Consider the following 16,788-nt stretch of genomic DNA (forward strand, 5'->3'; position numbering starts at 1 on the left):
TCTCCAAGTCTGATGCTTCAGTCAACCCGGGCCGCAGGCACAATGTAGAACCCCATTGCGTTTTTGACAAATTTAACTGTTGTATACATTACACTAAAAGATACAGCAAGGGATCTGATCTGAAACTTCCAATGCCTGTTAAAACACTAAGATCAATAATTCAGATCTTCTATTAGATTTTTACATATTTTAAACATCTTATGCCTGAAAATAAACTAAAATATTTGATACCACATCTAAATATGATATGATTTAATGGCAAGGATTATTTCCTCACATCCTCACTGAGAGGTGGGGTTGCAGCTGTACAACATGGCGGCACCAGTCAGGGGGGCGGGTGGAGGGTGGGGTGTTGGGGGTGAAGGGTGGGGGTTTCACACTGTAAACTAAACTCCAAACCGCCAGCATGTGGCTTCAGTTGTGGATTGGCAGCCTGACAAAGCAACGGAGCCACCGATACTGCAGGGAGACAGACTGGTGACAGCCTTGTGCTGCTTTCTCACCTGCTAATTTATCACATTCCCACGGCTGCGTTCACTTTTTCTAACTACATGAGGTCATGTTTATAGTGTTACACAAACCGACTTCAACATAAGTCTTCTTGCAGGATTATTCATTTCAAGAAGACTTGAAAAAAAAATGGGGGTTGCGTGCAGGAGTGCTGCTGCTGTCTTTAGTTTCATGACCACGCACTCTGGTATTTAAGTCACTGTGACCATGGTGTGTGTCATCATGCACTGTTTATATATATATATAAACATACCTATAGGTGTTTGTCTGTGGGTGAGTGTGACTTATATGTAATGTCTTATTTTATACTTCCTGTCTGTTCGTGTTAAAATGCTTTTTTATTTTCATTTTTTAGATTTTTTTTTAAGTATGTGAATAAGAATAAATATGCAATTTACAGAGCTGCTTTAAAAGATGACGATGAATCAACCAAAATCCATTCATTTTTCTGGCAATTAAAGGATTCAGGTTCTGTGCTCTGCAGATGTGGAATAAATGTACCAAATCTAAAGGAGTATGAGTTGTATCTTCCTCTAATTTTGTCCAGAAACAATTAGAAAACCAAGAAATATTGAAATTATTATTACAGATGATTAATAAAACCATAAAATAGCATTTGGAACCAGAATTGAGGTTTGAACCTGTGAATATTAGCTAAAAAAAAAAGAAAAAAAAAAAGGTTTAATCTTTTTTGATGATTGTCCATATTGCTTGTGTTCTTTCTCAGACCCAGCCCCTGGCCGGCGTTACACTCCCCCTTCCACCACCCTCGCCTCAGGGGGGAAGATGGCTGAGGCGCTGCCCCTGGGTGCTGCCCAAGAGGCCGGAGGCGGGGCGGCTCTGGTGGGCAAGCTGCGCATGGCGGACCGCGGCATGGTGGAGGTACGACAGCGTGCGGCTCGTTGCTTTACTCTAACACAACACGATTCACCTCTCAAGCTTTAAGTCTTATCATGATCTTTCCTCAGGTGATCTCCGATCATCCTGGAGAGCTGGTGAAGACAGACAGCCCCAACTTCCTCTGCTCAGTGCTGCCTACCCACTGGAGGTGTAACAAGACTCTGCCCATTGCTTTTAAGGTGTGTGTTATTGTGTTGAATATACATGGGAACATTCTTAAATTAGGTAAAATTAAGTTTGCAGAGTTTCTGTTCATTTTCTAGAAAAACAATAATAATAATTTAATACATCCATCATATAGCATATTTTTTTGCAGTGTATTCCCTCATGGATGTGTGTGTGTGTGTGTGTGTGTACGGCTTTCCTGCACTTTGAGACAAAATGCATTTTGTGGGGAAAAAGCAGCTTTTAGCCGCAGAACACACAGCTGATTGATTTATTGAGTTTTAAGCATTAGTGTTCGCACGTCCGTGTGTGTGTGTGTGTGTATGTATCAGTGTGTGTGAGTGTGAGCTGGGTGCATTATGCATCATTACTGAGCGTCATGAGCGGATGTCACTGCCTTTTACTGATAATGGATGACTGTTATGATGCACGCACACACTCACAAATACACATTTCGTGAATATGAAGGCATGACAACACTTCAACTACAGGTACACACACAGGTAGAGTGCGTATGTGTACACAGGCTTGTGTTTAAAGAATGCACACACACACACACACACACACACACACACACATTACTCTTGACCTGAGAGCTTCATAATTATTTCCTTTGTCTTGTTTATTTTGCCAGACTGGTTTCATGCTCCATTGCTGCCAGTTTCTCTCTTGTCCGCCAGGCATATGTGTGTGTGTGTGTGTGTGTGTGTGTGCCTTCTTTCTTCCTCTCCTAATTTGTGAATGTAAACTGGTTTACTACTATGAAACAATTTCCCCCAATCACATTCCATCTTAAGCTGAGATCAACACTGTGATTGGTGGATATTTCATCTCATATTGAAGTAAACCACACAGACCAATATGTGGACGTGTTCCATTTTTTGGGGGGACTGGGATTGTGGGCTGTGGTTTACTCCGCCACCGGAGCTCAGGGTTAAAAGAGAAACCATGCACAGTATCTGCGGTGGTCATTTGCACACTGATGGCTGGGTGTGATTAGCGTTAATATGGAAATCAAGCTCCCTGGCGTAGGTGGAGGAGGGCACGCTCTCTAGTGCACTTGGCATGGCACATTACCATTTTATTTTATGTGTTTTAAAAATTTTTTATTTGTGTCTTTAGCATTTCACGCTACTGTGGATACAGCTGGATATATTAGCATTAATTCTTCTAATAGCGTTTCAGTGATAGGACACTGTCCACACAAGACGGTATGAAAACGTGAAACAACACACAACCAAAACTCCCATCTTGTCTCATCATCATCATCACTAGGTGGTCGCCTTGGGTGACATCCCCGACGGCACCTTGGTGACGGTGATGGCGGGCAACGACGAGAACTACTCGGCGGAGCTTCGCAATGCCACTGCTGCCATCAAGAACCAAGTGGCCAGGTTCAACGACCTGCGTTTCGTGGGCCGCAGCGGAAGAGGTAAAATATATAAACACTCGCAAACACACGCGCGAATATGAGCCATGGTTGCATCAATATAAATAGCGACAGCAACTATGACTTTTTAATATCTTACAGTGGTTGAAATTTTATAGGTGTGTTTTGCACAAGCACACAACACAACATGGATACATTAGGGGAAGTACATGTGAATGAAAACAGTATTCCAGTATTCACACAACTTCCTCGTAACACCCCATTCAAGCATCTACCTCTCTCTGACCCCCCCCCCCCCTCTTTTTTTAACGGACACACTACACCACAGTTACTCTAAATCGGTTACAGGCAAATGTCCCCCCAACTTATCTATTTAAAACACCAGACCTTGTGTACACAAGCATCGGCTAACACACACATTCACTAACACACATTAGAAAAAAAAAAAAGACAAGCGCTCCCCAGCTGAATGGAAAGTGGGAGTAATAGTCAATATTTGACAGATTCCACAGTCCTGCTGTTGAAAAATGAGCAGATTAATAATTCATGTGCAAGTGCCGAATTCAAATGAAGAAAGTTGGGGCGGGGGGGGAGTGCAAAATTTGCTTTCATGCAAATGTAACGGCAAGGAGTACAATGACGCTCATTTTCCCCTGCATCACTCCATCTCTGGAGCATGAGTGTGTTGTTGTGTCGCGTTTCTTTAAAAAAAAAAAAATTCTATCATTGCAATAAAATCCTCCCTCGTAGATGTAGCTTCCTGGACTAATTTCTTCCACCTTGTTTGGCCCTGAGCTCAGGATTCCCACGGGGGGTGCAACCTTTACATTTCAGCTTATTGACAGTGTCTAACCTTTGACAGTTATGTCGTCCCCTATTCTTCTAGTTACAGGGTCCTTTGTCGTCTCAGCAGCTTTTCCATTCTGATTTCTATCGGAAACTCCCAACACACTGAGGCTTTAATCGCAGGATGACGGCGCAGAGCCGAGCTTCTTCACCTAAAAGCCTCTAACTGTCATTAACTGTCCATTTGGGAAGTGGTTAGTTTAGCTGCAGACACCAATGAGCGGTTTAGTGGTTTGACTAGCGGTTTCTCTTGTGTGTGTGTCTCTTGCATGTGTGGGTGTTTGGGAGTCAGAGTTCTCAAACTTAGTCATCATTAGCTAGTGTTCCGTGTTTTGCCGAAGCACTTGGTTACAACATACACACAGTGATACACTCATGATTTGTGCAATATTTAGATTCACGTATCATCTCATCTTTAGTACTAGTCATTTTAGGGCTCACGCTTTAATTAAATCGAAGAAAGTGCACATTTCTGTGAAATCTATCTTACTTTATAAGATGAATGTCAGTTAAATTTTTAGGTGTATTTTAAGTAAACAAAACAATTTAACATAAAACATTTTAAAGTGGATTTACAGCTGGAATACAAGTTGCTAACACATAAAACCCACATCTAATGCTTTAAGAATCATGTCTTCTCTCTCACTCTAATTATTAACTAACTAGAAGCAGAAACAGAAAAATCTGTAATTAGATTGGCTGTAATGAAACACTGCAGTACAACAGATGATGCAACATCTCCCATGTCTTGTGTGTTTGTTTCATATGATGGTTTAGCCACTAAATACCCCATGTCTGTGTGTGTGTGTGTCTGTGTGTGTGCGCGACCAATTTTCAGTCTCTCTTTTAGTTCCTCTTTTAAACAGGGCCATCATTTTTCTCTTTCACAATATCTGACTTTGTGCATTTGTGTGTGTGCGCACACACACACACACACACACACACACACACACAAACGCACAAACACTGACTTGCTATTCCAGGAACACACACACACATGCAGACTTGTTTCACTATGCACATGGGGTACACAAATGAAATCCTAACCTAAATCTTAACCCTCAAAAAGCAGTCTCTACATGTGAGGTCCTTGGTTTTTGTCCCCATAGGGAGTCCTTAGAGGGTAGTGTGCAGTCAGGTTCCCCACCAGTATACAAAAACAAGTACACACACACACACACACACACACATTGCTTTCAAAGTACACACACACACACACTGCTTTTCTGAAAACAGTGTAAAAAGAGATTCCATCTGATTGGCTGATTGTATGAAAAACTGCATGACCCTGACCCAACAAGCCCTGACATGATACACACAAACACAAGTTCACCTCATGTGTGAAATCCACTCTTATCTACAGAGAGTGAGGGAGACATAAGGGTGATTAGAAAGAAAAGTCACAGAGAAACGCCTTTGTGATTCAGTCTGTGTGTGTGTGTGTGTGGGCATGTGTGTGTGTGGGATGCGAGTGGCTGCTTCACAGACACAACAGACACAAAGATGTCAGCTGTCCTTCCCTTTGCCGTCGGCCAAAATCTCCCACTGTAAACTCTCTATGTAAACAACCTGCACGAAAACACACTCAGCACTACAAACTATTAATGCCACACATTTGATTTTGTTTGTTTACAGCGATGTACACAGAGTACACATGCTGTATAGAGCAAAATATGAAGCACACAATGAATCCACAGTGCATTGTCAAAGAATGTGACAATGTGGTTAAATATATTTATTTCATATCTTTAGTTAATTAATTAAAAGTCATCAACAGGAGGTGTTACCAAGGCATCTATAAGCCCATTAACTTGGAATTACATATTAAAGGAGAAAAAAAATTTTTTAATGTGTGTATTCAACATCAATATCCTTTCTAGTGAAAGGGCTGCATCTGTTGTCCGCAGCTGTTTGAAATAATACGCAGAATTTCTATATTTGCCAGTGGGACACTTGTTGAGGTTTTAGTCATCAGTCTTCTCATAATTGATCATTTTGTGGGGAAATAATCAGAAAGAGAGTGAGCAGACAAGCAGGGTTAGAGAGAAGTGAAAGCAACACCTGGCGTTAGCCACATATACGTCTGCCATCAGAATGTCTGCTGGTGCTAACTTTACTTCAAACAACAGCGGTGGTCTGCATGTGTGTGTGTGTTCACAGTAAGCAGTGTTGAGTTGAGGTTGGCTGACATCAGGGTCCACACACACACACATATAAATAGTCCTATAAATGTGAAATATAAACATCATCTACTTAAATTATTTTGTTATTCACTATAAATGCGGTATAATCCTGCTTTTCTGATTGGCTGACACCACAATCATAGCTATGATCAGCTTTTTCTCATGCTCATGAAAGAGTCCTAAGGTTTAGTTGTTTCTGTCTTATCTGCCTCATAATACTTAAATATTGAGTTGTAACTACCACACACTGACTTGTGGCGCTGTTTAATTGCAGTTTTGGGGGTTTTTATTATATGTATTTCATATAATGTGGTCTATAACCACACATAAAGTCCACATATGGTTTTTCTCTTCCGTCATCTTGTCACTTTTTTATGTGTTTCTGGTTTATTCCCGTCTGGGGGTCCACGACTTAATGCATCAAGCAGACTAGAATGATATTAGGGGAGGGAGAGAGGCCACGTTCTGTTTCCGTGTCTAATTTTCCTTCTCTTTTTCCTCTCTTAGGGAAGAGTTTCACTCTCACCATCACAGTGTTCACCAACCCTCCTCAGGTGGCCACCTACCAAAGAGCCATTAAAATTACAGTGGACGGTCCTAGAGAGCCACGACGTGAGTTACACCGACAAACATACACAGCAGATAACAACTGTGGAGTCCCACAGGGTTCAGTTGCGGATCCTATGTAATTCCCCATTTACATGGATTAATACTGTCACTTACTGGCTTAATCAGGGCAGCTACAGGATGGTTAAGGTTTGGGAAAAGTCTGGAAAAACTCTTATAACACTACTAACCCATTACATAAGGGGGCGATCTACTTCCTGCACTGGTAGTCGTCACTGGACATGAATCGTGAAGTGCGGAATTACTCGCAGCAGATCAACAATCTGCTTTTCAAGAGCTAGACAAACATTCATCTGCACATCAAGGCTATATTTCTTGTCATGTGCCCTCTGACCCCTGACTTACACGCTCCTATACCTCGCATGGATGCCATTAAACGCCAAACTCAAGATTCATGTAACATCTGATGTTATCTGATTGAGAAGGCTGGACAATGACTTTATTATTATATAAGATATTTTTTGGACCTAATAGTTTAAACTGATCACTTAAAGTTGTATTGTCTTCATAGTGAAGTTACTAAATCCACAGTGGAGGCAGTCTGAGCTGACTGAGTCAATAAGGAACCTGATGCAACCCTGCGTTCCTCTCCCACTCAGTGTGTGATGAAACATGGGGATTTCTCATGACAGATAAAGCCCCAAAAAAAGGAAAAAAAAGAAAAAAGAAGACGAAACAGATTGTCATAGAATAATAAATGGTAATATTAAATGTGAAGCGAACTGAACCAAGCCACAGTGGTCAGCGGAGTCAGGAGAGACGTGGTGACGGGAAAAGAGAGGAAGACTTCTGCCAGCTCCGCTCAGCTGTGAATAACCATCACTCGTCTCAAACTCGCCCACACACACACACACACACACACAGTATAAATACACATTCATGCACACTTCCCCCCATTGGGAGGAAGTGCCTGTAACTGGAGCTCAGTCTCAGTGCTTTGAAGTGCAGCCAGCGCCACAGACAGCGTGACAGACCACCACACACACGTGTGTGCCTATGCGGCGCCCATCGCCAGATTCAACAGCAGACGGAGTGTGTTAGTCGGGGACATTGTTATAGCTTGTGTTTGGTTGTAACTGTCGCTGTAATCCCTGGATTATGTAATCAGATTACAAGCATGCACTCCTTGACATATACTTATCTTGAGTGTCATGGCAACGTTGGGCTTTCAGTTACTTCTTTTTCTGGGGTAGAATAAGTGCAAAACATCAATATTTAATAGAAAAAAGTTCTAATTTATTTTTAGGCTTTCTAAAATCATCTCAGGGTCAAAATGAACCATACAGTACACCCACTTGTCTTTTAATTTGCCAGTGTCTCTTAACTTCCCGTTATGATAACTTCTGCGTGCCCACATAAAAAGGGTTTGTTTGACGAACATTTTATTGGACTGATCAAGACATACTGTGATGGGAAAGTCCAAGGATCTGAATTAAGAAAATTAAAGATAAAATAAATGATAATCAATGCTGTAAATCATGACAGTTTCACGCCATCCCTCTTCCAGGCCATCGCCAGAAGATGGATGAGGTCAAACCAGGCTCCCTTGCATTCTCTGAGAGGCTAACGGAGCTGGAACAGCTGAGGCGGAGCTCGATGAGGGTGACGCCGCCTCACCACCCGCACCACCATCCCCACCACCACCACCACCACCACCAGCCCTCGGCCAACAGCCGCCAGTCTGCAGCACTCAACCCTGCCACCTTCTCCAGTCCCACTCACTCTCAGATAACTGCCGGTAAGAGCCAAAAACCAATGGTTGCGTTTCAAGTCTGGATTTATGAGCTCAAACACAATCCAATGAGACAATCATCTAGACCTTTAAAGACTATGACACATCGACAGGACACTGTCAGGAGTGCCAACATGTCTTTACATGGGAAGTGGGCAAACGCTAGCAGCGCATTTGCTCTCTACTAGCCGTGACATGTCCGTGCGTGACTATACCGGGTAGGAATCCTCATTTTAATTAAGTCTGGGTTGGAAAAAAATAGTTGCATAAGACATGGCATGTAGTTGAGTCATTCAGCATTTCTGTTGTGTCTTTTGACAACAAAACTTTTGTAGAATTCGAAGAAATTCCTCGTTCTAATTTCATTTTTAGAACTACTACAAGATGTCTTTTCATTGTGTGATGAGTCGGTGAATCAGTTCAGCCATAGCTTAGCTCATCATTCACTTGAAAACAGCTGTGGAATTGGGGATTTCATCTTGCATTTGTCACTTCTTTCATTGACCCAACATCCTGCTAATTGTCATGATGACCAGTCTAATTTTGCCTAATGATTCAATGGCGCCTTGGATGGTAAAAACCTTTTTTAGAATGCAGTCCTGCTTACTAATTTTTATGGCACTATGGCACCCTCAAAGCGAACCAGGATCCCCAAATCCCTTAACATTATCCCAAGTTTCAAGACATCAGTGTACAGTTATCATCTGTGCATCAACACACACAAAGTTTTATCACCTCTACTCACCTGACTGACACATTTCCGTTACTGTGTCATAGTCCAAATACTTTGTTATGAATGCAAAGGGGTTTCAAAATCTTAACCAGCCAAACAACACCTAAGCCTTTGTCTAAGGTCTTGTCTGGAACCTTATCGGAAGGTGAACCTTTAATCTGGATTTATAGGCGATGCATGGGGCTAAAGGGAATCCCAGGACATTTTGAAACTGAAACTAATGAAATCACGTCTGGAAAGCCAGATGCATGTGTTTGCACATGATCTGCTTTTATACTTTTTCATTTCCTTTCTCCACATGTAGATTTATAGAACTGGAATGATATCCAGGTGACATATGATGTTATTTCACAGTGTTTCAAGGCACACTTCAGCTACGGTGCAGCCTGGAACTATGCATGTGCATGAGTTGCTTGTTTGTCAGTTTAAATACATTTCCAGCATTAAAATGCAGATTCACGCACAGCACATCATTTACAGCATCTATTAACAAACAAAAGCAAAAACATTGTGCGTGTGTTTCCCAAACTTGTGCATTCAACCAGCATCAAACCTCATTGTTCCTCCTTGTGGTTTTAGTGAGATCTATTGTGGTCTGTGTGTGTACGTACGGGTGTGTGCGTGTGAGCCTGTGAGAGTGTGTGTTACCGTGGATACTTCACATGGCACCAAAAGACGGTATCTGTTCCTCTTCTCCCTTCGGTGCTAGTGACGCTGTGTGTGTGTGTGTGTGTGTGTCTTTACGCATGTATGCACAACTGTCAGAAACCACTTTTCTTCATATGTGCGCATTTGCATGTGTCTGTCTGTTAGTGAGGAAGCAAGTTAGGCCTCCAGGAGGAAATGAGAGTCAGCTGGAAGGAACTGCTACTATGAAAAAAAAAAAGTAAAAAAATAAAAGCAAATGTATAACTGTCAGAATATAAAATAATTTATATTTTATAGCCTTTTATAGTTTATAGTTCTTATAGTTTATAAATGTCCTTAAAAATAAATACATCACAAGTCAATGAATTAAACTTTTAGTGGCCTATAAAGGAAGTGCAGCTCAACGGACTGCACCTCTTTCACACATACAACCCCAATTAACCACAGCTGGAAAATATAATAAATATAAGAAAGTGTGTTTTTGCTACTTTTGAGAGGAGCTGCTACTACAAATTAGCATCAGTCTGCATTTACAGTCCTTATATTTTTGTTTTCAACATCCCTCCAGCTTAATTCCACAGTTTAACACAGTTGGCTTCGTTTGGAATTACAGCTATAACTGTGATGATGTGAGATACGTCTCCGTACAATCACAGGAAGTGGCTTTATCTGCCGTTTCTTATAGTGTCTCACAAGATTTGCATTTACAAATTGGTTTGCAAGAGAAACTTATCTAATCTTTAGCCATGCACTGAAAGAGAAACAGAGAGGTAGCTCTGAGTGCTTCCTACTTTCTCTGTTTCTTTTTTTTTTTTTCGGGATCCCTCAAAAAAAAAAAAGAAAATAGCAACAGGAAACCGTTATGAAGCCATTCAAAGCCTCACTCGCTTTTTCTTTCTCTTCCCCCTTTCTTTCCTCTTCTCTCGCCCCTCTTATCAGCCCCTGCTATGCTTTCATTTCTCTTTAAATATGTCTTTCACTTCTCTAGTAATAAATACCATGCATACAGTTCCACCTTGTTTAAATAGCTGGGCATTTAAGAGAACATAGCATAATTCAAGTTCCACTTAGAGATGCACAGGAATTCTAATAATAAGAAGAAGACAGATGATCATGATTGCAGCAGTGGTTCATGGGGGGACAGACAAATCCAGACTCTGCAGCTCCCTTTGGCCTCAGGTCTCTAAAAGCCCCAGGATCACTGTGTGGCAACTGCTTTGCTTGGGAACATGTAAAACTAAAGCCAAATATATGCCGACATAATAATGTCCTTGAAGTGGATCTAGGTTTATCACCTGATCTTGCGGCCCTTTCGTCAAAATCTGTGTTTGGCAGTCTATTTGTCACAACATTAGGCCCTGAAACATCCCTCAGAAACCATTTAATAGCAACAGATTATTACTAAAATAAAGATAAAAATGTTCTTTTATTTGAAGTACGTATTTTACTTCTGTTCCCAAACAGCCAACCATCTATGATTTCTGGCCCACATTAGTGCACTCTGCCTTCAGAGAGAAACCAGGAAAGGAGGGGGCTTGGCACAGGGCCTGGGGCTTCACCGCCACCCAGATTCACTACACACACACACACACACTTACGTCAATGCTTGGGAAAGCTTTTGGCAAGAGTTGAAAAGCCTTCATTGACATCTTGGCTGTGCTGTGTACGATTTGCTTCCTCGTCTGTCTGCGCACACACACACACACGTGTACACACTCTTGTCTGCAAGTCTGCGGATGATCAGTGCCATTTATTAGACGGTGGGGAAAAAGACTGGATTGAATGAAAGAACTCTCTCACACACACACACACACATAACTCTCCCCGTCATCCATCCACCCCCACACTAACTTAATTGCTTCCTCTCCTCCGTCTCTTTCTTCTGTTTCTTCCACTCTTTAACAGCTTCTGTCTCCAGTTCATTGAAATCTGTCCTTATTTAAACAGCACATTCTGGACAAATCATGTAATTCAATATTTTGCCTCACAGCATTCAACTTGCTTTGTGGCTCTGAAGGTGTCAGTGATTAAAACTCTGGCTCTCTCTCAGATTCCAGGCAGATGCAGTCGTCTCCATCTTGGTCCTACGACCAATCATATCCCTACCTTGGCCAAATACCCACGCCCACTGTCCACACCGCCAATCCCCTTTCGCCCGGCCGCTCTTCACTCAGTGACTTGTCGTCACGAATCACAGGTAACCAACACGAGTATGCACGCACATGCACAACAGAACTAAGTGAGTAGATATGTGGATTGTAACCCTTGACCTTTGCCCTCTCTCAGGTCCTGACCTCACAGCTTTTGGAGACCCCAGGATGACCTTGGAACGATCTTTCACTTCCCTCCCCGACCCCCGGGTCCATTACCCTCCCACAGCAGCTGCATTCACCTACACCCCGTCCCACAACCCTGTCTCCAACAGCGCTCTTGGCCTCACCATGGCAACAGCCATGGCTTCCACTCCAGCAGGAAGGTACCACACCTACCTGCCTCCTCCCTACCCTGCAAATACCCCCCACCAGGCTCAGAACGGGCCTTTCCAGTCCACCTCCTCACCATATCACCTGTACTACTCCACCACTGCTGGATCATACCAGTTCTCTATGATGGCTGGAGGAGGCAGCAGTGACTCGCGCTCCCCTCCAAGGATCCTGCCGCCATGCACCAATGCCTCCACAGGCTCCTCCCTCCTGCACCCCTCTTTGCCCACTCAGAACGAAGGAGTGGGTGTTGAGGTGGAGTCCAGCCACAGTAGCTCCCCGACAAACATGGCAGCCGCCGAAGCTGTCTGGAGACCTTACTGAACCAGCAAAGGTGGTGAAGGACACTCTGAATGACGCACAATGGATATGACCTCTTGGTCATGATGGCAGACACTGAACAAAAGTACACACCAATCCAAAATACGATAAAGTGACATGAGGGGCAATAAATCAATGTAATGTCAAAGATAATTATCAAACTGGGAATCCCAAATCTCGGTTAAAGGATAAATATATTTTTCTTATTGTCAACAAATCACATGATAAGACCAAAATCAATAATATATTGTTACAACTTTATAGTTTAAATACAGCTGGGTACCGTAGTTTTTGACAGATCTTAAATAGCGCTTTTGTTTGGGAGTATTTCTAGCGGCGGATTATTCCACATTTGGCGCTTTACTGAGTATTTGGAGACAGCAGGATGGTGTTTCTGCAACGGACTCAAAATAAACCACAGTGTGTGAGTTTGTGGTGATGAAGGAACATGTCACCCAGTGCAACATTGTGACTCAGTGTTTTAATGTGTTTCTGGACAAAAATGGAGCTCTGTGGATCAGAGGACTAAGACATATCAGGTTTTGGAAACACACACCGTCTTTGTTAGTTGTTTTTTGTCTGCGCATGGGATTTGTTGACATCAAGAAAAAAAGTGAAGATCAACAGACCTGCCAAATTAAAACTTGGGTGTGTTCAAGTTAATAAGCTGATTTAATTTTGTGAGTAATAACACGGAATTACACATAAAACTCCCTGATTGACTCAGTCAGAAAGCCCCCTAATTTTTTTTCCCAGATCATATTGGTATTTTAAAACTTTTCAAAGTGTTTCTTTCATTTTAAGAATTCTATTGATTCTTTGTTTTATTTATATTTACACTGAAACAACGATCATGGGTTTCTACATTTCGGAAAAAAAACAAAAAAACAAACACCATACGCCATCACATCACCAGGTGCCACATGAGTGCGCACAGTTTGAAACCGGCTACTGACGAATGATGTTGGTCGGTGACCAACAAAAAGAGGGACAATGACAAGTGCATTGGCCAACAGACAACAGTGAGTGGATGGACTCATAATAGGTTATTTCAACCTAACATCCCAGTTTCACTGGAGGATATAGAAAGAGACAAAGGACTCCAAAGAAGAGTTTCTATGAAATAATGGACTTAACCATGGACATTAATGGGGAGAAGCAGGGTAAGATTGTGGTTTAACACTGACAAACTGCATGCAGCAGCACTGGACTGATCTCAGCTCAGCCTTCTTTGTAAATGAACAGGACTTTTTCCCTCCTAAAAATGTTGTGAATAGATGACTTGCATCCATCTTCCCATCCTATTACCACTCTGCTCTCATTTGTGGTTGACATTTGTTTTAGAGGAACTGAGCCCAAAAATAAGGAAATATGGTCACTTCACTCACTAAGGTGGTTTTGAAGGCCCCTGACACAAATTCTGGACAAAAACTCTGACCTAAGACCCAGACTGCATACTTCATCCAACAACTGCAACTGATGGCTGAACTGCTTTACATTGGACTCAAAAGATCCTCAAATCATCATTAGAAACTTAGCCAAACATAAGGAAATCAGCGCTCTCCAGGCCCCAGATAATCAGGTTTTTACAGGACTGCTGCTACACCTGGTTTTATACAATTAGCCCCTCCTACAGACTGTTAATTGAAAATCAGTCAAGCAAAACATACAATATTTACATGGAAAACAATCTGAAATTACTTAGCCATTAGCTAGCGCTAGCTTACATGCTAATGCTAACGCTGTTGACGGTCTTTATCATTATGCTAACGCTAATGACAAAGACTGTCAACAATACTTTGACTCTAGGGGGGAAATGCGACAATGGAATTAGCCAAAAGTGGTAACTAACCTGTTCAGCCCGTCACATGGAGTTATAAACGGAATTAGACGTCCCTTCCAAAGCCTTCTCTGTTGAGTGTTGACCCATTTCCTCACTGCACTGAAAAAAAAAAGTCATTACAGTATGAAGTTTTGTAAAAATGCGTTAATTTATTCCTACGATACCACTTTTATTTTTGGTAGCATTTCATGTCTGTCTGTGTGTGTGTGTGTGTTTGTGTGCGTTACCTTGATCCATCATCCATGCTTCTTTGGACTGTACATAACCATGGCTGTAAATGACACCTACATTCAATCATGTTTTCATCACCTCTTCTTGTCCCTTTCTTATTCATACACACACAGGTTTTATTTTGAAAGTGTTGATAGTGCACCTTTGGTTGTGATTTATATAAATATTCTTGTGGACAGGAAATGCAACTGTTGTCGTCTGATTTCTTTCTCTTTATATAAAATTCCACCACACACACACACACACACACACACACACACACACACACACACACACACACACACACCTCATCCGTCCCTATTCCTGAACTTGAAGGAATGGTAAACAAGCAAGCCCTTGCTTGCTCTCTCTACCAGTTTACACAAACTCTGGCATGGTTCTCATGGGGTGAGCACATTGGTGAGAACCCACCCCAAATCTCAGGTAACATTATATTACAAACAACTCCTCCAGGCCCAGTTTTAATAAATAGAACATGAGTATGTGAACGACTTCCCCTGACTTTATATACACTGATTTTCTATGTGCATGAATGAAATGCAGTCCTTCATCTCATTCATATGAGATTTATAACCTAAATACAGAATAAAATCAGTTGGCCTAACAACATCAAGACATTGGGATCGTGCAGAAAAACCGAAAGCAACAACACTGTCTCTAAAATAAGGAAGAATTAACTGCAATGATGGGGCCACATGTTTCACATGCAGGGAAACTGCATCCCAAAAATGGCCTTGAGTTCACTGTCAACTTTGAAACTTTGAATAAAAGCATGCTTCAAGCTAACACCAAGTAAAATAAAATTTAAAAAAACCACACCACTAGAGTAAAAACTGGGCTAATAAACACACATTTCCTGCAAAGTGTGTTGTTAAGTTTGGCGCTATTTGGGATTAAACACATTTTTTGCAGTTTTATTTATCCACATCTATTATGGGAGTCTTATGGGTGTAAAAATGATTGATTTTGTTTTCAAGGAGCATGGAGATGTAGGTTTTCCCTCAGGAAACAATGCTGTTGATTGTCATGTAGCCTTAGAGAACACTGACACCCAGTGGTCTAGGTGCATCCCTACATCCCAGTGTTGAGCACTGTCCCAAGAATCAAGGCTCAGTTTCTATAACCTTTAAAAACTGGAAGTTTTGAACTGAAGTTCCACTTTTGATTCTGATTTTTCTGTGAAATTCTTGTATTATTCTGAAACTGGCTAAATAAATAAATAAATAGATAGATAGATAGATAGATAGATAGATAGATAGATAGATATAAATCAACAACAACAAACTAATAAGTATGGATCCCTTAGAGTAAAACATTAAATGGGGGTTCATGAGGTCTAATGCATGTCCATTTAGGGGTCAAAAACATTTCAGTCAAAGTTATTAGCAATCAATTATCATCCTTGAACCACTGTTTTGATGCTTTAGGAGCTAGTTTCCTCTCTCTAGCCAACGAGAGGCATTGATTTCCCAACAGCGGCCGTCATTTGGCGCTTCGCTGGGCTTCAGATGTGATTGATGACCCAAAGCAATGACGAATGAGAGAGAAATTAACAGGGAGCCAGGATTTGCATAATGTCCTATTAATCACTATGACAGAGGGACAGAGGTGGTGATGGCAAGGAGTGGTGGGGAGGGGGGGCAGCAACAACAAACAACTCCATAAGGAAAATAGAAAATCCATGAGAGACAAGATATTTATTTATCTATTTATTCATATTTGAGATACTAAAACCTCACACTTTGGGTGCAGTTGTGTTGTCAGTCAGGTTATCGGTTCGGTAAGTGCAGAAAACTGTCTCACAGGCATTTTGTAATTACAAAAACAATTAATAAAATACATTGCAATAATATGACAAATTCATATATATACATGTATAAATTAGTGGCCAGCTATTGGACCCTCAGGCAGCAATTACCACACATGCACTGTGTTTCTGTACATTTGACATATTTTACAGTACATCAGACATGCCATTCATTTTCTATATTCAGCGAAGTTGTGATTTTTTATCATGGCATTGATCAAAAAACTGCGTACTTCCTTTGGAATGTGATAGAGTTTTATTCTAATGCCTCAATTCTGAGAAGGGAAGCTCCATTTTCCCATGACCCAAAATGCAACACTTCTAACTCCTTACGTCAGCACGCTGAGCGCCAAATTTGTTTAATGCGGA

At 41.5% G+C, this 16,788-nt stretch overlaps 1 protein-coding gene across 3 annotated transcripts in view; it reads left to right on the forward strand.

Annotated features, from left to right (window-relative positions):
* Positions 1-14,559, forward strand: part of runx1 (RUNX family transcription factor 1) — a 34,445-nt gene extending 19,886 nt beyond the window's left edge. For all 3 annotated transcript variants that reach the window (XM_041032567.1, XM_041032569.1, XM_041032568.1), the window contains 7 exons: positions 1,238-1,392; positions 1,479-1,589; positions 2,851-3,007; positions 6,502-6,606; positions 8,129-8,359; positions 11,785-11,931; positions 12,021-14,559. In XM_041032567.1, the coding sequence (XP_040888501.1) occupies positions 1,238-1,392; positions 1,479-1,589; positions 2,851-3,007; positions 6,502-6,606; positions 8,129-8,359; positions 11,785-11,931; positions 12,021-12,541 (1,427 nt within the window). In that variant the 3' untranslated portion in view covers positions 12,542-14,559. The remainder of the gene's footprint in view (positions 1-1,237; positions 1,393-1,478; positions 1,590-2,850; positions 3,008-6,501; positions 6,607-8,128; positions 8,360-11,784; positions 11,932-12,020) is intronic.
* Positions 14,560-16,788: the final 2,229 nt, after the last annotated feature.

Source organism: Toxotes jaculatrix, chromosome 24, assembly GCF_017976425.1.
Source record: "Toxotes jaculatrix isolate fToxJac2 chromosome 24, fToxJac2.pri, whole genome shotgun sequence".
Classification (NCBI taxonomy): Eukaryota; Metazoa; Chordata; class Actinopteri; family Toxotidae; genus Toxotes; species Toxotes jaculatrix.